Source organism: Tachypleus tridentatus, chromosome 1 (genome assembly GCF_004210375.1).
Source record: "Tachypleus tridentatus isolate NWPU-2018 chromosome 1, ASM421037v1, whole genome shotgun sequence".
Lineage (NCBI taxonomy): Eukaryota > Metazoa > Arthropoda > Merostomata > Xiphosura > Limulidae > Tachypleus > Tachypleus tridentatus.
In genome coordinates this window covers 128,681,990-128,705,376 of record NC_134825.1, presented here as the reverse complement: position 1 = coordinate 128,705,376, position 23,387 = coordinate 128,681,990, and the positions used below count along the sequence as shown (strand labels likewise).

The 23,387-nt window shown below is 33.6% G+C and overlaps 1 protein-coding gene across 7 annotated transcripts in view; it reads right to left on the bottom strand.

Moving 5' to 3' along the window:
* LOC143223352 (homeobox protein cut-like 1) overlaps positions 1-23,387 on the bottom strand; it is a 403,865-nt gene that overhangs the window by 89,566 nt on the left and 290,912 nt on the right. For all 7 annotated transcript variants that reach the window (XM_076451241.1, XM_076451264.1, XM_076451238.1 and 4 more), the window contains one exon: positions 14,959-15,096. In XM_076451241.1, coding sequence (XP_076307356.1) covers positions 14,959-15,096 — 138 coding nt within the window. The remainder of the gene's footprint in view (positions 1-14,958; positions 15,097-23,387) is intronic.

Here is a 23,387-nt window from a genome sequence, read left to right as displayed (position 1 = left end):
GGAACAGGCCGAACTGCCATTTCAAACAATTTTAAAAGAATAGTCAGAACGATGTATTTCTAAGAGCCTCTTTAGAAGCATGCTTAACAAATTCATAGAGCTTAAAATGATTACTTGAGACAGCGAGTTACTAAATTATAATATGAAATAAATGTATATATAAATACAAAGAAAAAAAGATAATATCAATTCCAAACAACTTCTAGATATACCAACATCAAAACAGTCGAGAAACTAATTGAATAAAATAATCTTCACCTTTGAAGTTTTTTTTTAAACTTAATAATAAAGAAAGATAGGACGACTTTTATGAGAAAGATAATCAGGACAAGCGTGGGTAAATCTAAACGAAGAGGGAAGAAAGAAATTAACAAAAATATACAGCTGTGTTTCTTTAGTTTTTCGATCCAACGGCACTATAAATATAGGTACACCAAAACATATAGCAAAACAAATAATCGTTTAAACTTTTATATTACACATGAATTATTCGTGAGATATTTGGGCCTACTTCGCTGCACACAGACATTCGATTTGAGGCTTTATAGTGCTTATGTCCATTCGAGGAGATATGAAATGTTTTCCTTAGTTTTCAAAGAAAGACTATAACGAGTCTAATCAATATAATAAAATTACTCATCATGGAAAGTAGAAATACGCGGCACAACTTGGTCAGCGTTAATATACAGCGGTTGAGAAACACTGCTCTACACTAAACAAAAGAAACGAGTGAAAAAGATAATTTGTTACGAGAGGAAATAATGTGCCGAAAACGAGAAGAGATGAATGAAAGGAAGGAACCATGAAATTAAAAATGTTATGAAAACAAAAAATTGAAAGAGTAAAATTTGTTTTGTTTGTTTCTGAATTTCACGTAAAGCTACACGAAGGCTATCTGCACTAGCCGTCAATAAGTTGGCAATGTAAGACTAGAGGGAAGGCACCTAGTCATCATCACCCATCGCCAACTCTTGAGCTACTCTTTTACCAACGAATAGTGGGATTGATCGTAATATTATAACGCCTACACGTCTGAAAGGCTGAGCATGTTCGGTGTGATGAGGATTCGAACCCGTGGCAGCGAGTCGAGCGCCCTAACCATCTGGAGCGAGCGACACTGAGAAAAATCCAAGACTGGAATACATCTGGCTAAGAAAAAGAACTGAAAGTAAAATAGAAGTGCGATGAAAACATCTATATGATGAAAAGCTGAAACCAACATGAGATAAACAGTAAAAAATGTCAAATTATAATGACTATAATAATACAGTAATCTGACAACCCTATGTTTTTCAAAGATGAACGACTGACACAGCTCCACCTAGGTAGCTTGAGGCATAACAAATCTTTGGCATCAAACACGGGCCTTGATATACTAAACGTAAGCCATTTTGTTGACAAGGGTTTTAATTTACACTGTATCTCTAATCCCTATACTTCAGCTGCTAGCTATTAATCTGATACACAGCGTCGAGCAGAAGAAAGTTCCCTAAAACTCGTGAGTAATCCTTTGATGTAGTGTTGGTGATGATGTTTCACCGGATGTTAATTAACTGTGAATCGTGACAAAAATTTAACATGTGGCAATACAAACTAATAAACGACCTACAAAAGTCAAAGATTTGAGCAAAAATAATGCTATAAAACAAAACAAAATGGATTCTAATTCAAAGAAATGTTTATAAAAAAAAGTTGGAATACAAAACAGTTCTGAGATGAATTTTGTTTATCTTAAATTACTTCTGTCTGTAACTTCCGATGACTATAGGGTTACATGCACATACTATAATGTTATCCTTCAATGAAAAAAATCACCATCCAATCAACTTATTATAGCAACAACGCAAAAATATCACTGTTGAAATATTAGGGGACATGCTCCTCCGTAAATTATGCTTATGATTCAGTCTGCATATTTGCTTCTAGAGACGTACTTTTTATTATAAAACAGACTGTTTTTTGTTGTCTACTTTTTTATGGTAGTTAACCTTATAAAGAGTGTGTATGCTTTTCTTATAGCAAAGCTAAATCGGGATATATCTGCTGTGTCTACCGAGAGGAATCGAACCCCTGATTTGAGCGTTGTAAATCCGTAGACTTACCGCTATTCCAGCGGGGGACACCTTACAAAGAACTCATTATGGGATTAAAACAAGTACTTAAAACAATTTTCGTGCCTTTCTAAAGTTTTCCGCCATATTGACAATTGTTCAGTAATATTTTCTTTTCAGCACAAACACCGCTGCTTGAACATCACCAGGTTTTCAGTATTTTGTCACAGTAGTCCAGTGGGTCAGTGAGAAGTTCATGGGGTTACAATTCTAACATCCGAGGTTCGATTTCCCCGTGGTGTACAGTACGTGGATCGATTATTGTTTAGCTTTGCGCGAAAACAGAGACAATTTTATCGCAACTCTCGTACTGTTCTCTGTTATCATTATTATTATTGGACAGGTTTACTAACAAAAGCTAACACTTCCAAGTATGGATTGAGTTAACTTCGTTTCATGTGCCATCTGGATGTCTAAAATAAGGTAACAGCTTATTTCAGGATTTCAGAGTTAAAAATTAGTTCAAACAAATTCTGAGAGTATAATGGCTTAAATATCTTAAACACTACCCTATCGTGGCCATTTAGTTAGGGTGCTCGATTCGCAATCTGCGGGTCGCAGGTTCGAATCCCAGTCCCACCAAATATGCTTGCGGTTTTAGCCGTAGGGGCACTATAATACAACAGTCAATCTTACTATTCGTTGGTAAAACAGTAGCCCAAGGTTTGGCGATGAGATGTGATGACTAGCTGTCTTATGTCTAGTCGTTTACTGATAAGTTAGGGACGGTTAGTAGCGCAGATATCCATCCCTCTTGTAGCTTTTCACGAAATTCGAAACAAACAAATAAGATAATAAATACTTAACTCAGATATTTATGTCAATTTTCTTTATTAGACATCGTTCCTAACGGCCATCTGGAGACATTTAAATTCGGTTTTTGTTAAGCACAAAACTTACTGACATCGAAAACCAGTTTTTATTGTTTTAAGTCTTCAGATTTGCCACTGACGGGTCAACTTAGAAAAAGTTTAGTTTGATCCTCTGTGTAAAATCGAAATGGTATTATTTTGTGAAATCTCCAGTTAAATACAACTTGGTTAAGTTTGTCCAAATTATAAGATCAAGACACGGTTTTAAATAAATTAAAATATCCCAAAGTCACATCAAATACAAGTTGCAAAAAGAAGTGAAATCTTAATGACGTAACATTATTCAACTGTTTTATAATCGAAGAATTATGAATTCATCACTAATGCAATACTAAAAAAATAAAAAATAGAGATTATACATACACTCACTCACAACTGTTATTTGTTTAGAGCATTGTAAGTGAAACAGAAACACGGGCTATAAACTTGTTTGAATAATTTGTTACTCTAACGTCACGAACCCTTTGTCCTCCTCTCGTACAGCGGCAAGTCTACGGATTTACAACGCTAAAATCAGGGGTTCGATTACCCTCGGTGGACTCAGAAGATAGTCCGATGTAGCTTTACTATAAGAAAAACACACAACACTTTTTTTTTTACTTTATTACAGTTAATACTCGTCATTTATAAACAGACTCTGGATAATAAACATGACCCCTATTTAAATATTATGGCTCCGTAATAATATAAAACATGACCCCTATTTAAATATTATGGCTCCGTAATAATATAAAACATGACCCCTATTTAAATATTATGGCTCCGTAATAATATAAAACATGACCCCTATTTAAATATTATGGCTCCGTAATAATATAAAACATGACCCCTATTTAAATATTATGGCTCCGTAATAATATAAAACATGACCCCTATTTAAATATTATGGCTCCGTAATAATATAAAACATGACCCTATTTAAATATTATGGCTCCGTAATAATATAAAACATGACCCCTATTTAAATATTATGGCTCCGTAATAATATAAAACATGACCCTATTTAAATATTATGGCTCCGTAATAATATAAAACATGACCCCTATTTAAATATTATGGCTCGTAATAATATAAAACATGACCCTATTTAAATATTATGGCTCCGTAATAATATAAAACATGACCCTATTTAAATATTATGGTTCGTAATAATATAAAACATGACCCTATTTAAATATTATGAATCCGTAATAATATAAAACATGACCCCTATTTAAATATTATGGCTCCGTAATAATATAAAACATGACCCCTATTTAAATATTATGGCTCCGTAATAATATAAAACATGACCCTATTTAAATATTATGAATAAAATAATAATATAAAACATGACCCTATTTAAATATTATGGCTCCGTAATAATATAAAACATGACCCCTATTTAAATATTATGGCTCCGTAATAATATAAAACATGACCCCTATTTAAATATTATGGCTCGTAATAATATAAAACATGACCCCTATTTAAATATTATGGCTCCGTAATAATATAAAACATGACCCCTATTTAAATATTATGGCTCCGTAATAATATAAAACATGACCCCTATTTAAATATTATGGCTCCGTAATAATATAAAACATGACCCTATTTAAATATTATGGATCCGTAATAATATAAAACATGACCCTATTTAAATATTATGGCTCCGTAATAATATAAAACATGACCCCTATTTAAATATTATGGCTCGTAATAATATAAAACATGACCCCTATTTAAATATTATGGCTCCGTAATAATATAAAACATGACCCCTATTTAAATATTATGGCTCCGTAATAATATAAAACATGACCCCTATTTAAATATTATGGCTCCGTAATAATATAAAACATGACCCCTATTTAAATATTATGGCTCCGTAATAATATAAAACATGACCCTATTTAAATATTATGGCTCCGTAATAATATAAAACATGACCCCTATTTAAATATTATGGCTCCGTAATAATATAAAACATGACCCCTATTTAAATATTATGGCTCCGTAATAATATATTAAAATGTAGTGGTGAATAGGACCAGAAATGTAGGACTCGTTATATAAGAAATATATATCATATATGTATATGGATATATTTCTCTAACATAATTTCATCTAACCCCATTTATCAGTGTATGCTACTCTTTGTACATCAAAGGGATCATCAAAAATACATATATATAGCATTTACATATTATGAATTTGTCTGGAGTGTGTGTGTTTTCTTATAGCAAAGCCACATTGGGCTATCTGTTAAGCCAACCGAGGGGAATCGAACCCCTGATTTTAGCGTTGTAAATCCGAAGACATACCGCTGTACTAGCGGAGGGCGAATTTGTCTAGAAGTGGATAAAATATTTTCTTTATTTGAATAACTTTTTAACAATTTCGTTAGTCAGTCTTGGTGATCTGGTCAAAAAGCCTTTCCCACACAACATTACAAAAATACTTTTAAAAGTCGATCCAAATACCGATAACGAAACACCTGTCTAACATTTTCACACAACCTTTTTTTAGTAGTTGTATACGTTGATACGTGGGACCTGAAAGAGTACGCAATGAAAGACGCAACTGTCCGAATGAGGTGGATCGAATCATCGGGAACGTGGATGAGCCCTTGTGGTGTATTTTTAACTACATGTAGTTGATAGACTTGTCACCATGCACAAAGATGAGCCGGGGATGGAGACCAAAATGTCATACTTCTATATACATAGGTACCAAACTTCTGAATTTCTTTGAAACCGAACAAAGAAATTTCAGATAACAACTGGTCTGATTTTCATCCACGTTCTTTTGTTTAGGCGAAAGGAAATTAGGTCTATTTTTATCCAGACGTGAGGACTACACATCTCTTTGTAACAGTATCTTAAATTAAGACAGTGATTTTATTTATTTTCCCCACTCAACATTTCAAAAGAATATAAATAGTAAAAAAAAATGGCGTGTGTCGCTTTACGTTTCCTTCTGCAAAAATGTATGAAACTAAATAATCGCAATGTTATTGGAGAAATGTGAACAAAAATGTGACAAAAAGTTTGTTTATTTCGGAATTTTCGTGCAAAATTACAAAACCGGCTATTTACTGACAGCCATCTGCAAATTTAACGCGATTTATTGGAGAGAATACAGTTATTTAACCCATCGCCAACTCTAAAGCTAATATTATCTGAAAGTCACTCTTGTATCTTGTATTCACGGGTCTACAGTGTGAGGCGAGTGTGTATGGTTTGTTTTCTTGATAAAGGGTTCCGAACTTGAATTCTACGATTCACAGTCCAAGTACAACGTAATTAGGCTACTCTATGGACGTTTAGATTCGTCACTGAAGTAAATATAACAATAAAAAGGAAGAACGTGAAAACGGAAAACTGGAATGTGTTTTATATTTAAAAAAAAAAAGCAAATGCATAAACGAATGAGTGTTTCGTTGTGAAACTACATGAGTTCACTGTATAATGTAATAGCGTTGATTTATCGACAGCTTTAGAAAAATAAAATTAAACGCTGGTAAAGGTGTGCAATTTCATCATTGTCTTTATTCAACAGAATGAAGACACTTTAAATAAAATAATTTATTTAACTAGAAAGAAGATATTTATGTATATTGATAACGAAGTTAATATTTTTAAAAGATTGTACAGTGCAGTGAATTTGTAACAACCTTTAAAAATGTTGATTGTAAACGACAAAACATTGTCTACCCTAATAAGAGATGACTCAAAACATGAAAGAAAAAAAATACAATCTGAAACCATGTGCTAAATACGTAATACGTTTATTTTTACTATTTATTTAGTGTTTTCTTTGATCCCAGCATCCAAAACATATTACAGCGATATCTAGCCAAGGTTTGATGACTTTGTAACCCCTTCTGCTCTTTAGCGTTCACCTTAATTAGTATAGGATGACTATATGCCCCCAGTTTTCTGGTGTGCCCAGAAAAGAAAAAAATCCCTAAAAAAGAACGTTAGAAAGACACAACAATAAATATTCAACTAGTTATTATTATTAACTTACTCAGATGTGTCGTCATATGATGATACTAGTGTAGTCACTGGGCAAGAAAAATAACATCTTAAAACAGAAACACTTTGAGAAATACACCTGACGCTAATACAACAAGTTTCTTCAATACAGTGTGAATCGGAAATGTTTGGTTTAATTTGTTTTGGATTTCGCACAAAGCTACACGAGGGCTATCTGTGCTAGCCGTCCCTAATTCAGCAGTGTAAGACTAGAGAGAAGGCAGCTAGTCATCACCACCCACCGCTAACTCTTGGGCTATTCTTTTACTAACGAATAGTAGGATTAACCGTCACATTATAACGCTCCTACGACTGAAAGGACAAGAATGTTTAGTGTGACGGGGATTCGAATCCGCGATCCTCAGATTACGAGTTGAGTTCCTTAAACCACCCGGGAAAAATTTCCACATCTCCTTATTCTCCAGACCTTACTCCACCTAATTATCTATTCCGAAGTTTACAAAACTATCTTGATGGGAAAGAGCTTGGAACACATGAAGATGTCAAAACTACCCTCTCTAGATTCTTTTCTTCTAAACCCCAAGAATTTTATAGAAGTGGCATTCAGAAGCTTGTGAATCGTTGGCAGGAAGTAATTAATAATAATGTAACATACATTATTGATTAAATAACATTAAAAGTGTTTGAAATCATTTCTCTCTTTCTGAACCTAAAATCGGACATTACTTAAGGGATGACCTGATACAAACAAATTGCCATTCGCTTCTGTTCACACTTAAAGCGCAGGTTTCCGAGCCATGTATATGAAGATATTTCTATTACTCAAAATTTTATAAGAATTTGGTTTGGTTTGGGTTTCATTGCTAGAATATAAAAGTTTCGAAGTGATACACTAAAGGGAGTGAAGTTAGTCGAGAGCTTTGTTTGAAATTGAACAAAAAGCTACACAATGAGCTATCTGTGCTCTACCCACCACGCGTATCGAAACCCGGTTTCTAGCGGTGTGAGTCCGCAGACATACCGTTGTGCCACTGTGGGGGAGGAGACTAGTCGATAGCTTCGGTCGCTAATTCTTGAGCTACTCTAACAGTGAAATTCGACCGTCACTCTTACAACACACCTACAATCACAAAGTTTGGAGAAGGAAAGAGAACCACAGACCGGCACACTAATCACTAGAACACATCAGACTTATATTTAAGAGAAAGGCCTTGGAGAGAATAGATTATAAACGATCCATTTTAACTCTGTGTTTCTCGATGATAAAAGTGATAACTCTCTACAGGAAGTACTAAGAGATCTGATTACTGAAATAATCATGTGCGTACATTATTTCATCCACATTAATATAGTTATTTCTATCCTTACTTGATCCTTGGCCCTTTTTTTTTTCCTTTTCAGACATAATTATGATACTCTGTATTGATGACTGTGATGTTAATTTCTTTCTCTGAAGGTCTTATTGTCATAGAAACAGTTTTTTATGCTCTTGGTTCCGATCACGTGATAAATCAAGAGGACGTATTTGTTCTCTACCTTCAAAGAAAGCGGTAACTTTCAGCAACAATAAATAATCACTATGTCTAAGTTGTATTAAACTAATGAAGACTAAGGTGGCGGGGGGGTAAGAATCCCCCCTTTCTCCTCATTTGTATTCTTATTGGTGGCCACGGAAATTACGTAAAAGCTGTTCGTCGATTCCGACCAAAAGCGTAGCGAGAGTTTTCATATAATTGCACGGCACTATTGCAGTCTTGTAAGTTCTCTATCCCCCCCGGCATCCCCTTAACTTTATAGAAAGTGCGTTATACGTAAGCAACAAGAAACTGACACAGCGTAATCATAATATAGCATACAATTTCTACATCTGAAGTACACGGGACTCAAGTTGCGTCAGCTACGAAACAATACCATCAACAGGATAATGGCTCGGGAAATAACACAGCCACACGAAAGGTTGTCAACATTACATCTGAGGTATTAGTAATGAACATGCTTTCCTTCTCTGGAAAACTGATTAATTTAATTGAGAAGCATAAAATAACGTACGTGAATATGAATGTTAGGATGTTATATTCACTGGTAGTATGAGGAATTTTAATGCAATTTCTGGGATAGTTTTGAAAGCTTACGTTACAGTGTTTTAACACCGGTAGATTTATTGTTAACAAGGCTAATGCTGGGGATATTTCGACCTTTGTGTTTTACCTTTATTTTTTATTTATGATTTAAAACGAAGTTATCTTGCTGTAGTTAACTGTTTACGTCACAACACAAACTATATTTTCATTTATTTAAAATTAAAAACAACAACAGCGGATCCAAAGCTGGATCCAAATACGTATCTGTACCACAAACATACCTATAGTATTCTCACAATAATAAAATAATTACCTATCATACACGTACCTTGGTTTGGTTTGAATTTCGCGCAAGCTACACGAGGGCTATCTGCGCTAGCCGTCCCTAATTTTTCAGTGTAAGTTATCAACACCCACCACCAACTCTTGGGCTACTCTTTTACCGTCACATTATAACGCCCCCGCGACTGAAAGGATAAGAATGTTTGGTGTGACGGGGATTTGAATCCACAACCCTTAGATTATGAGTCGAGTGCCTTAACCACCTGGCCATGCCGGGCCCACACATACCTAATCTATTGTTAAATTATCTGCCACACACATACCTATAGTATTGTTACCATGAGAAAATAATTATCCAATACACACATACCTATACTATTGTTATCACACGAAAATAATTACCTATCACATTACCAGAAACTACAGTATTGTTACCACAGTAAAATAATTACCTATGATAGTGGAACCTATAATACTGTCAACATGATAAAAAGGTACTGCACTCGTAATCCGACGGTCAATTCCAGTATTCGTTGGTAAAAGAGTAACCCAAGAGTTGGTGGTGGGTGGTGCTGACTAGCTGCCTTCCCTCTAGTCTCACACTGCTAAATTAGGGATGGCTAATGCAGATAGCCCTCGAGTAGCTTTGCGCGAAATAAAAAACACAAAACAAACCTATCATAGAAGAACCTATAATACTGTTACCATAATCAAATAAGTAACTACCACAAACGTACGTATAATTTTTGTACAATAAGAAAATAATTACCTGCCACACACATACCCATATTATCGTTAATATAATTGAATAACTACCAACCACAAAAGTACCTAAAGTACTATTACCATAACGAAGTAGTTATCTCCCACACGTGTACTTATAGATAGTATTGTTACCAAGATTAGGCTATTACCAACTCCACTCCTACTTACAGTATTGTAACCATAATAAAATAAAGTAATTACCTATCACACACGTCTTATAGTACTGTTACCATAATAAAATAAAGTAAAAAACTACGACAAATCTGTGAGGAGAATAAAATTTGTTGTTATGTTCACTCTAATTTGTATACGTTTTCTAAACCAATTACACACAACTGTTGAAGTGCCACAGTGTTAAACCGGAATAATACGCAAAAACGTTGGGTTCATTAATTAAAAACACAAGCCAATAAACATAAAAAAATCAATACATTGAATATGCAGGCGGGAGTAAGGACGTATAATATATAAGTCGTGAAATGCACGTAAATTGTCTAACTTCTTAAGTTTCAAACATAGAAATAGTCTTATTGAATTATACATGTTTACAATAAACATTTTTTTAATGTTTTAAAGAAAATATCTTACAATTTGAAATGTTGTTTTTCAGAGAGTTAAAGAAAGGCAACTCTTCTGTATATCCGTTATAACTTTTTAAACTCTTTTTGGATTAAGTAAATATGAAAAAGACAAAATTCTCAAACCGGGTGTGTTATAAAGTGGAACTCTCTTCCTTAAAAAGTCAAAAGGGGAAACAAAATATCTTAGGTTTGTTTTTGTCTTTTTTCTCTTTTCATATTAATACTTTATAGGAGTAAAGAAGGGTTTATCTGTTGTTAAGATAAATTTTACGCAGGAATAGAAACCTGTACTTTAGTGGAATAAGCCCTCGAGCTTACTGTTGTGCCACCTGTGGGGATAAATATAATAAGAACTACACAATATAAAATTCACATACAGAAACGTAAAATTTGAGAGTTCAAAGTCACTTACTTGAATTAATTAACGTATTAGCCTAATTATTAATAATTTATATTATAACAATTTGAGCAGATATTCAAAGGACTACATTTTCTTTGTGATAAATGTAACGCATTTTTCTAAGTTTAACGCGATGACAAAATTGAAAAATAAAAAAATGAAATAAAATAATTTATGGTTTTTTTTTTAAACAAGGGTTTTTATACATAACAAATTGATATCAGTAACTCTGAAACTTAAAAACAGAACAGATATTATTATTAACATCTCGGTTTCAAGCACAAATATATTTGTTAGCTTCGGATATTCCCGAAAAGCTATACAAGGTATACTTGCGTTAGCTAACTCTAACTTTTCAATACATATTGGTACTGATGCGTTCAGAGCATGTTCGCGTCCTATCAAAATCACGACTCTTTACGCGATACAAAATAATTAAAGGTAATAAGGAGAGGCAGAGAAATGTGCGTTTTCATTTCAGTGCTCTATAAGACACAAATCAAGATCTATTTGAAAACATTTATGTGCGTTACTTTACTGTAATAGCACTCCTACCGAGAGGTTTACAAACAAACCTACGTTCACTCTAGCATTAATTGTTATTTCTATGATATTCACACATCCACAGAGGCTTAAAGTAAAATGGGACACTCATAAAGTCGCCGATGAACTTCAATAGCTTCGTCCACGAGCGTCAGTTTCCACTCTGCATGTGAGCAGGAATATTTTACTTGAACGTAGTGTTAATACGATATCCTCACTTTCGTGTCACAATAACCGGCAACTTTAACGTGAACGTGGGAGAAAGACAGCACTGTGCTGTGCAAACATAACCTACAGCGCTGCGATTTATTTCCTCAACTGATAATAAGATACTCCTATACATTAAACATATACACGAGTAAACATACACAAATGTAGGGACACAAACAGATACACACGTGTGTGTGTGTGTGTGTGTGTGTAAATATGACGTTTTGAACGGGGAGGTTGTCACACTTCGATATATATGCCTGCTTATCCAAACTCAGATATGTATATATATATATTGCCGATGGTTATTCAGAAATATTTGAAGTACACACATTAGGTGTCTCTCTGTACATTAAACTTATATGTGAAGGTTTAGTTCGCTCGAAGGACTGTAGTGGTAGTAGTACCAATCTCTGATGACAAATATCACACTGACAGCATAATGCAATAAGCATGGACATGATTCTAGGCCATTCAAACTGTAAACAGAAAATAGAAGAAAGAAAAATGTCCAGTATATCGTTTATTATTATATCAAAGACTATTATTTTTAACACTTACCTCAAATGAACTAAGGATGAGACACAATTATAGCGTATGCAATGCATATAATTATCAACTATACTTAAGTACCTATGTTATAATTATCAACTATACCTAAGTACCTATGTTATAATTATTAAGTATACCTAAGTACGTATGTTGACTAAATTTTCGATCATTTTTCATGATTAAAAAATTAGAATTAGAATTGACATTTTTTCATTTAGGTTCATGCCCACTCCCACTTTCTCGTGTGATGATCAAAGGTATGAAATTTGCAAGGCCGATTCACGCGAAAACTATGTACATGTAGGACCAATTATAGAGAGGAGGGGCATTTAGCATGAGCCTTAAGATGAAAGGGAACTTCAGGTTTAGACACTTGTTATTCAAAAATACTATAAAACCATTTATTAAGTATTAAATAATGTTGATACATATATGTTAAATAAAACATATTAAAATTATTTTTCACTTTTCTTTTGCGCTAATGGTTGTCTTATTTTGTTTTCATATATCATTTTTTGCTTTATTATAGCCAGGGACCTATTAATGATAGAAGTGGCCGGGGGCTCTCTGTACCTCTGAGAGAGCATGTGCATACATACGTAAGGAAGGAAGGAACCGTTGAAATTAAATTTACTTGTTTGATTCGGATACTTGCACAAAGCTTCATGAAGGCTAGCTATCCATAAATTCTAAATTAAACATTCGAGGGAAGGCAACTAGTCAACAGCTATCACTACCAACGTGAGATCCGACCGTTACTCTTATATTCTCCCGCTGGGACAGCGGTAAGTCTTCGAATTAATAACGCTAAAATCAAGGGTTTGATTCCTCTCGCTAGACGCAGCTATAAGGAAAACATACACACACACACTCTTATAACCTACCCATGACTTCAACAGAACAACGGGAAGCAAACCATACGAACCCTTGGATTTCAAACCAACCACTAGATCACTTCTCTCCCATCCAAATTAAGTTTCTGTATTTCGATTTTCGGAATTTTCTTAGCGGGGTGTTCTCATGAAGAATCAAAGGAATTCGGTGGCTTTCAAGATTGGCTGCACAAATTTTCTTTAACATTGACAAACAAATGGTGTAAATGATCATTCAGAACAACGTGTACAACTGTTTTTTTCGCGGTTGTTTTCCATGAATTGTCAAGGGATGATTTATTGGCAAAGAAGAAATTTCACTCACGAGTACTAGCGATTTACTTGTGAGCTCCGTTGACATCAAATACATAAAACACGATGAAAGATTGGTGAGCAAAACCCTGATGTCACGAAAGTGTTACAGAAATATAGATATTATAGCCATAAATATCCTAACTCAACACATGTTATGTGCTTGAACTTATTTCTTTGTTTTTTCCTGAACTTGATCCAGAAATTTGGAGCAAGCAGGACCAACCTTGTCAGGCGGATTCGGAGTGGCCTGGAACAGGACTATATTTAGATCCTATAAGGTTCTCATTTAATAGTATAATACTGGAGGTCCTCTTCTTTGGGTGATGAAAATTTGAGGCCCTTTCTTTGGAACTCGAGGCCCCTATGCAATTGCATAGGATGCACACCCTCTAAATCTCTAAAACGCGCTCAAGGCCATCCAGACATGAGAGGTCTAAGAATACTTTTTCAAGGTCACTGAACCCAAATCTGGCATCATATATCGTGTTACTTACCCAATTTCTCCTTTGAAATACAATGTTTATATCCCAGTTCACAGTTAAGTAGAACCAAACGTGACACTATCACCCCATAACAGATTTTGTTTCGGGTTCGGACCCTTTCAGGGTAGCATAAGATATATTTAGGGATAATGAAGGAGCTCGTTTTCAGTATAGTGGAGCATCTGTGAATCATGTAGGGGGAAGGGTTGAATTACGTAGCGAAACACAAGTATTTTATGATAGTTTAAAGTATAAAATTAAACATACAGGCAATAAAGGAAAACTTGAAATAGTATGTTATTTTCCTCTTATATCTCATTAAAAACAATCATCGCTAGGCTCCTCCTGAAGAAATGTGCAGGTTGAAAATGATTATATATTTTCATTCGAAAGTTTTACACGGTGTTTCTCTTCTTACACTGGTTCTTTAGATTACTACGAGCTCAGACTTACCTTCCCGCAAAAAAACAGGTATTTATGATATTATAAAGAATTTCACATAAAAATCCCAATAAAAATTTCACCATAATTCGACATTTCTTTACTAAACCTGCACTGTGTTCAGATGTCGGTTTTGTTTTTAACTAAACGTTTGGAATAATAGACTCGACACAAACTTACACATCGTGCATGTTCTGGATTTGTAACATCTAACGTTACACATCAGGCATGTTCTGGGTTCGTAGTAACTTACTTGGTACAATCACAAAATGTAAAGAAACATTTGTATTAGTTTTCTGATGGTATGCTGCACATAATGTGTTGTCATAAAATGATTTATTTTATTTTGATATGAATAATATCTCATCGAAAACATCGCTTGCAACTATCTCAAATTCATCTTCACCTCTGTTTAGTTTTGTTCATTATTCTATTTTAAGAGTATTACTGAAGTAAGTAAAGGCCCACCTTGATTCTTTTGAACATCCAGTTCTTGGTAGTAGTCGTCCAATGTTTCTTTCAATCTTTTATTTTCAAATTCTAGGTCCTGGGCACGCATAGCCCTCTGGTGAAGTGATTGACAAACTTCCAAAGAGGACACTGGATCTAAGACAAGCGAAAAGCACACTTTCGTCAAGCACGTAAACTAATGTGATATGATCGCGCTTATTCCTTGAAAGGTTTTATTTTCACTCGATATTCTAATATTCCATTTATTTATTTTTTCTCTGAAACATTCTTTTTTATAGTAATGATCTTTTTTTAACTTTAATTACCATCTTTCTTATAGGTTAGAGAAGCTCGTTTTTACTCATTTTGTTCTTAAAGTAATTACGAACAATAGTAGAGTTTAAAACGTTTTCAATTTAAGAAAAACACAGTTTTAAAAAAATATTTTATATCTAAAAGTTTCAATTAATTTATTGTATTTCTAGTTGTAGCCTGGCGGCGTGAATTAATTGTACTGAATAATTGTATATATATATAAGTAGCATGACTGTGAATTAACTGTGCTGAATTATTGTATTTCTAGTAGTAGCGTGACGGTGCGAATTAATTGCACTGAATTGTTGTATTTCTAGTAGTAGCATGACAGTGTGAATTAATTGTACTGAATTGTTGTATTTCTTGTAGTAGCATCACAGTGTGAACTAACTGTACTGAACTGTTGTATTTCTAGTAGTAGCATGACAGTGTGAATTAATTGTACTGAATTGTTGTATTTCTAGTAGTAGCATGACAGTGTGAATTAATTGTACTGAATTGTTGTATTTCTAGTAGTAGCATGAAACTGTGAATTAATTGTACTGAATTGTTGTATTTCTAGTAGTAGCATAACAGTGTGAATTAATTGTACTGAATTGTTGTATTTCTAGTAGTAGCATGACAGTGTGAACTAATTGCACTGAATTGTTGTATTTCTAGTAATATACTGAATTGTTGTATTTCTAGTAGTAGCATGACAGTGTGAACTAATTGCACTGAATTGTTGTATTTCTAGTAATATACTGAATTGTTGTATTTCTAGTAGTAGCATGACAGTGTGAACTAATTGCACTGAATTGTTGTATTTCTAGTAATATACTGAATTGTTGTATTTCTAGTAGTAGCATGACAGTGTGAACTAATTGCACTGAATTGTTGTATTTCTAGTAGTAGCATGACAGTTTGAATTAATTGTACTGAATTGTTGTATTTCTAGTAGTAGCATGACAGTGTGAATTAATTGTACTGAATTGTTGTATTTCTAGTAGTAGCATGACAGTGGGAATTAAGTGTACTGAATTGTTGTATTTCTAGTAGTAGCATGACAGTGTGAACTAATTGTACTGAATTGTTGTATTTCCAGTAGTAGCATGACAGTGTGAACTAATTGTACTGAATTGTTGTATTTCTAGTAGTAGTATGACAGTGTCAATTAATTGTACTGAATTGTTATATTTCTAGTAGTAGCATGACAGTGTGAATTAATTGTACTGAATTGATGTATTTCTAGTAGTAGCATGACAGTGTGAATTAATTGTACTGAATTGTTGTATTTCTAGTAGTAGCATGAAACTGTGAATTAATTGTACTGAATTGTTGTATTTCTAGTAGTAGCATGACAGTGTGAATTAATTGTACGGAATTGTAGTATTTCTAATAGTAGCATGACTGTGTGAATTAATTGTACTGAATTGTTGCATTTTCTAGTAGTAGGATGACAGTGTGAATTAATTGTACTGAATTGTTGTATTTCTAGTAGTAGCATGACAGTGTGAATTAATTGTACTGAATTGTTGTATTTCTAGTAGTAGCATGACAGTGTGAACTAATTGTACTGAATTGTTGTATTTCTAGTAGTAGCATGACAGTGTGAATTAATTGTACGGAATTGTAGTATTTCTAATAGTAGCATGACAGTGTGAACTAATTGCACTGAATTGTTGCATTTCTAGTAATATACTGAATTGTTGTATTTCTAGTAGTAGCATGACAGTGTGAACTAATTGCACTGAATTGTTGTATTTCTAGTAATATACTGAATTGTTGTATTTCTAGTAGTAGCATGACAGTGTGAACTAATTGCACTGAATTGTTGTATTTCTAGTAATATACTGAATTGTTGTATTTCTAGTAGTAGCATGACAGTGTGAACTAATTGCACTGAATTGTTGTATTTCTAGTAATATACTGAATTGTTGTATTTCTAGTAGTAGCATGACAGTGTGAACTAATTGCACTGAATTGTTGTATTTCTAGTAGTAGCATGACAGTTTGAATTAATTGTACTGAATTGTTATATTTCTAGTAGTAGCATGACAGTGTGAACTAACTGTACTGAATTATTGTATTTCTAGTAGTAGCATGACAGTGTGAACTAATTGTACTGAATTTTTGTATTTCTAGTAGTAGCATGACAGTGTGAACTAATTGCACTGAATTGTTGTATTTCTAGAAGTAGCATGACAGTGTGAACTAGTTGTACTGAATTGTTGTATTTCTAGTAGTAGCATGACAGTGTGAACTAATTGTACTGAATTGTTGTATTTCTAGTAGTACCATGACAGTGTGAACTAATTGTACTGAATTGTTGTGTTTCTAGTAGTAGCATGACAGTGTGAACTAACTGTACTGAATTGTTGTATTTCCAGTCGTAGCATGACAGTGTGAACTAATTGTACTGAATTGTTGTATTTCTAGTAGTAGCATGACAGTGTGAATTAATTGTACTGAATTGTGTATTTCTAGTAGTAGCATGACAGTGTGAACTAATTGTACTGAATTGTATTTCTAGTAGTAGCATGACAGTGTGAACTAATTGTACTGAATTGTTATTTAGTCTATTAGTAGCGTGACAGTGTGAATTAATTGTACTGAATTATTTTATTTCTAGTAGTAGCATGACAGTGTGAACTAACTGTACTGAATTGTTGTATTTCCAGTCGTAGCATGACAGTGTGAACTAATTGTACTGAATTGTTGTATTTCTAGTAGTAGCATGACAGTGTGAATTAATTGTACTGAATTGTGTATTTCTAGTAGTAGCATGACAGTGTGAACTAATTGTACTGAATTGTATTTCTAGTAGTAGCATGACAGTGTGAACTAATTGTACTGAATTGTTATTTAGTCTATTAGTAGCGTGACAGTGTGAATTAATTGTACTGAATTATTTTATTTCTAGTAGTAGCATGACAGTGTGAATTAATTGTACTGAATTGTTATTTAGTCTAGTAGTAGCGTGACAGTGTGAATTAATTGTACTGAATTATTGTATTTCTAGTAGTAGCATGACAGTGTGAATTAATTGTACTGAATTGTTATTTAGTCTAGTAGTAGCGTGAAAGTGTGTATTAATTGTACTGAATGTGACATAAAAGTAATATTTTCAAAATCAACAGCTTGCATATATCAACATAATCTTCTACTGATTAATCACTCGCTTTGTGTAAATCACACATTTGTAATACAAAAGAATAATGAATAACAGAGATCATAAGTCTAGGAATTTAATTATGTTATCATTTCCTATTATTCACTAAACAATATATATATATATATATTTATATACATAAGTGAATGATAGAGGATATCAGAACATTCCGAATTTGACCACTTTAGCCCTATTCCTTTAATTGATTGTGATATTCTGCTGTATGCCTATACGTTTTTCGTCTTACTCCCTTACGATTTGGAGCATATCTGGAAAGATGGTACGTTTCCAATGCTTTCTCGGAGTTATTCAAATAGATACATTCTCCAAAATTATACCAATTCTTTTTTTACTTCGTTTTATTATAAAACGTTCTCATTTCTATTTGCACTGTTTAATTCTATCAGATTGTTTGTATTATTTTTCCATCTTAAGACACCAGATTTCAAAATAAATGTCTTTACGGGTGCTAATACTTCACTCTCATAAAAGGAATTGCATTTTAAACGAGCAAGTCAGAGCCCTTTAAGAGTCAAGTATAGCAGTTTCTAATTTTTAATTGCTGACCAGAAGGAAGGCAGCCAGCAGCACCCGCCGTGACAATGGCTTGTTAAGTTGGCTTTCTAACGTTCTGTCTTTTCTTATGGAGTTCTAGAAGTTTAAAAACCTGATCTGATGTGACGCTAAAGAAAGATTTTTTTTTTACTTCTGCCATCAGCAAGCAAATTGTTGAATTTGTATGTTATTTTGAGATAGCAAAGGTTGACTAATTGATTACAGAGAAGACAACATGAGGTTTCTCTCACATGACAGTGACTCCTGAAACATAGTAATCTATCACCATGTCATCGTTGGTTGGAAATGCACCACTACAGTACTGCGTTATTCAAGTTTCTCATCGCCTCTCTGGTAGGAGGAAACTTACAAGATACCCCTACTCGAGCGTCACCAAATTTTTCGAAGATATTTTACTTTTTTGTTTCGGAAATTCTATCAAGTGGTTCAAATGTCGCTGAGCTTAATGGCTGAGAGGCAAAGAGTGGAATATTACCATCAACTATCTGTCTTAGTCATGTTTCAAATACCCTCATACACAGCACTTCCAGGTAGTCTTTACGCAGTCCCAACCTTAATCTATCTGTCTTAGTCAAAGTCTGAAAATGTAACGTGTCGTTTTTAATCTGGCTGACTGTGACAAACCAAGATATTTTAAATACGCGGAGTCTCTGTATGGTAGTTTTCGAATCAACTTTCATATGATACACTTGTAAATTAGATTTTCAGTTTGATTTTGATTTATGGAATCTTCGAACTCAAGGAAAATCGCTTGTCTAGAACTTCCTCCGTTAGTAAGATTCAATACTAAAAACCAGCGTAACTGTGTGTTAACGTAAAGCCAGCAAGGTGTATTGGAGAAAGGAGGTTATCGCTCCGTATATTTAGCATGAAAACTTACAGGTTACGCAATCTTGAATGAATGCAACAATATTATTGTTTGGTTTTTAAACATTTTCTTACGCCCGTATCACATGAAGGCTTTGAAGTATACACGATTTGTTAGATTTGGTTTGAATTTCGGGCAAAGCTACAGCAGGGTTATCTGTGCTAGTCCTCCCTAATTTAGTGGGGTAAGACTAGATTGAAGGCAACTAGTTATCATCATCCACCGCCAACTCTTGAGCTACTCTTTTATCAACGAATAGTGGTATTGACTGTCACTTATAATGTCCCACGGCAAAAAGGGCGAGTTTGGTCGAGCACCATAATAATCTGGCCATGCGGGTGTTAATCATACACGAAAATACAAGTTATACTGAAACCTCATTTTACATTCGATGTCATAAGACGTTTTTGTATGCCATTTGTAAGAGAGAATATGAAACAACTGAAAAATGGGTAAGAGGTAACGAAAACAATGCCTTTTTGACATCTTATTTAAAGACAACAAAGAACGACAACTACTGAGATGGGGTGTGAAATAGCTGACAATGGGGCAAGAACTGGTTAAACAATAACTTTTGATGGCTAACCTCATGAGGAAATATTCCGCAGTAACAACAACTGTTCCCCCAGTGGAACAGCTGTATGTCTGCCGACTTACAACGCTATAAAACGGGTTTCGATACCCATGGTAGACACAGCACAAACAGCCCTTTGTGTAGCTTCGTACTTTGCTACGAAGAAACAAACGACTGAAAACTTTTTTCTTTTTTTTACAATTTACCTATTGCGGCAGCAGTTCCTAACGAGGACGATAATGTTAACACTATATTTAAACAGCAGCAGTTCCTAATGAGAACAATAATGTTAGCACTTTACATTTAAACAGCAACAGTTCCTAACGAGGACTATAATGTTAACACTATATTTAAACAGCAGCAGTTCCTAATGAGGACAATAATGTTAACACTTCACATTTAAACAGCAACAGTTCCTAATGAGGACTATAATGTTAACACTTTACATTTAAACAGCAGCAGTTCCTAATGAGGACTATAATGTTAACACTTTACATTTAAACAGCAGCAGTTCCTAATGAGGCCTATGATGTTAACACTTTACATTTAAACAGCAGCAGTTCCTAATGAGGACTATAATGTTAACACTTTACATTTAAACAGTAGTAGTTTCTAATAGGGCTATAATAATAATACTTTACATGAAAGGTATTTAAAAACACACGTTCATACAGATATTGAGGAAGATGGCTAATTATTTAGTTGACGGTAAAAATATTATTAATCAAATTCATAAAACAGAAGTCTGTCGAAATGTGTCACTTATATCATAAAGGATCAATTAAATAATAATAAAGATTTGTAACATATATTAACATATAAGACTATGAGGTAACAGTTAATAACCTTACCTTATAACAAAGCAACAAGATTTTTGATAAGTGATTAAACAATAGTTGAAGCAACAGCTGTGATGCTTTCGATACTAAAACAGCAACACACACAAACGGTTGTTAGCAGCAAAGAGAGACGATGAGTATTGGATGTCACAGCCTCAACCGTGACTGTTATTACTCTTTCTTGAGATTAAACATCCTGATCATATAGGACAGTTACAAAGGAATAATCTCGCTGAATAACGGCTGTACAGTTTATCTATTTATCTGATGGAGATGAAGGTCGTTCTAAACGTCCATCACTTATCAGAACTGCCATACCCTCTAGAAAAAACACACCCTCTCTTCCTGTAATGATACGTTTTTTACTCTAAGATTTCCTGAACTCACCACATGTACGCTAAAAAAACTACAAAAATCACACACACAAAACAAACTAGTTCTTTATGAGAAGAAATGAATCTATTGAGTCTCTCTTTAGTCCTGGATTATAAATGTCCCCTGCCTTGCGGCCAAAAGCAATCAATAGACCTCCTAGGCCTAAAGGGAAGAAGATTAACAATAGGCTATCCTAATATTAGGGTTAACATAGAAAATAACTGCTCATTGGGTTTTGAAACTTCTCATATCGCAAGGCCTATAAGCTCGAGGGATAAGAAAACGTGTAGAAAAAATAAACGTCGATGCATTTCAAAAATATATGCAGTTTTGAAAATTATAGGTTTTCACAAATACAGTTGTATTTGACCTTTCCACATCTAATCTTGAATAAAAGTTTATATATTAACAGTGTTTTCAGTGCTTAAAAAATATGCCACCTAAATTATGGCTACTATAAAAAATTCGATTTGTGGTCCTGTTTCCCATTATTTGTTTTTATTTTATCCACTTTTTAAAAAAAATATGTATTACTACTTATTTCGAAATACTACTAAAAATCTAAATAATTGTAAGCGTTTTGTAGGCCTAAATAAAACTATTTTTCATTCTAAATGAAAAATGCAACACTTTAACTTCGTTCACACACTAATCGAAATACAATCCACAGACTCCTTTACCCACGTAATATACAGGTAACATTTCTTTAAAATTAAACCGTGAAAAATAGGTTTATAAACACAATTATTAAAACGTGTTAATGTAATACATTACAAGATGAGAAAATTCAAAATGATTTAACCACTGAATGTAAAAGTAATTGTGCTTAACTGACATAAAATATTATTTAACTTTTATAAGTAAAGTTCTGAGCCAAATTTCACGAAACAATTTCATCAGCCAACCAACAGCTTAAGATACACTAACGTCAGACAAAACAAACACCACTGAATAAAAGCTACACATTAGAAGTGACATATATTAAAATAATAATACATTAAATCAACAATGATTATTAAGTATAACATCACATTATACTGAAAAATCCTTCGCTACTACATAATCCCAATCACCCATAAAACATAAACAAACCCATTGAACCTTACAGATCCACTGAAACCTTGTTTCTAAAACTAACAACAATACTCATGTACACTCTTTATAAATATCGCTGTCAACAGGTCATTATTAGACATAAAGATATAACGATATTCGAAACTATTAACTACTTCTTCAGAACATTAGCAAAAGTTTGCGACACGAAGGCCATTATTAGAGGTATGATAACATCTGAAATTATGTACTGTTACTTCAGACTATCAGAGAAGGTTTACAAAACACGTCTTTAATAAAGGTATGATAATATCTGAAATTATGTACTGTTACTTCAGACTATCAGAGAAGGTTTACAAAACACGTCTTTAATAAAGGTATGATAATATCTGAAATTATGTACTGTTACTTCAGAGTACCAGAGAAGGTTTACAAAACACGTCTTTAATAAAGGTATGATAATATCTGAAACCATATACTGTTGACGAAACACATATCGTTATTAAAGGTATGATAATATATCAAAGTACTAACTCTTACTTTAGAATATTGACGAGAGGATTTATAGAAACAAAACCATAGAGATATCGAATAGTGTAGAATTAATTTCTGTAGGAACTGATCAACCAGAAAAATTCGAACTTTTCTCTTTTGACATATTAATAAACAAACAATTAAGATGAGTATATGGTCAAA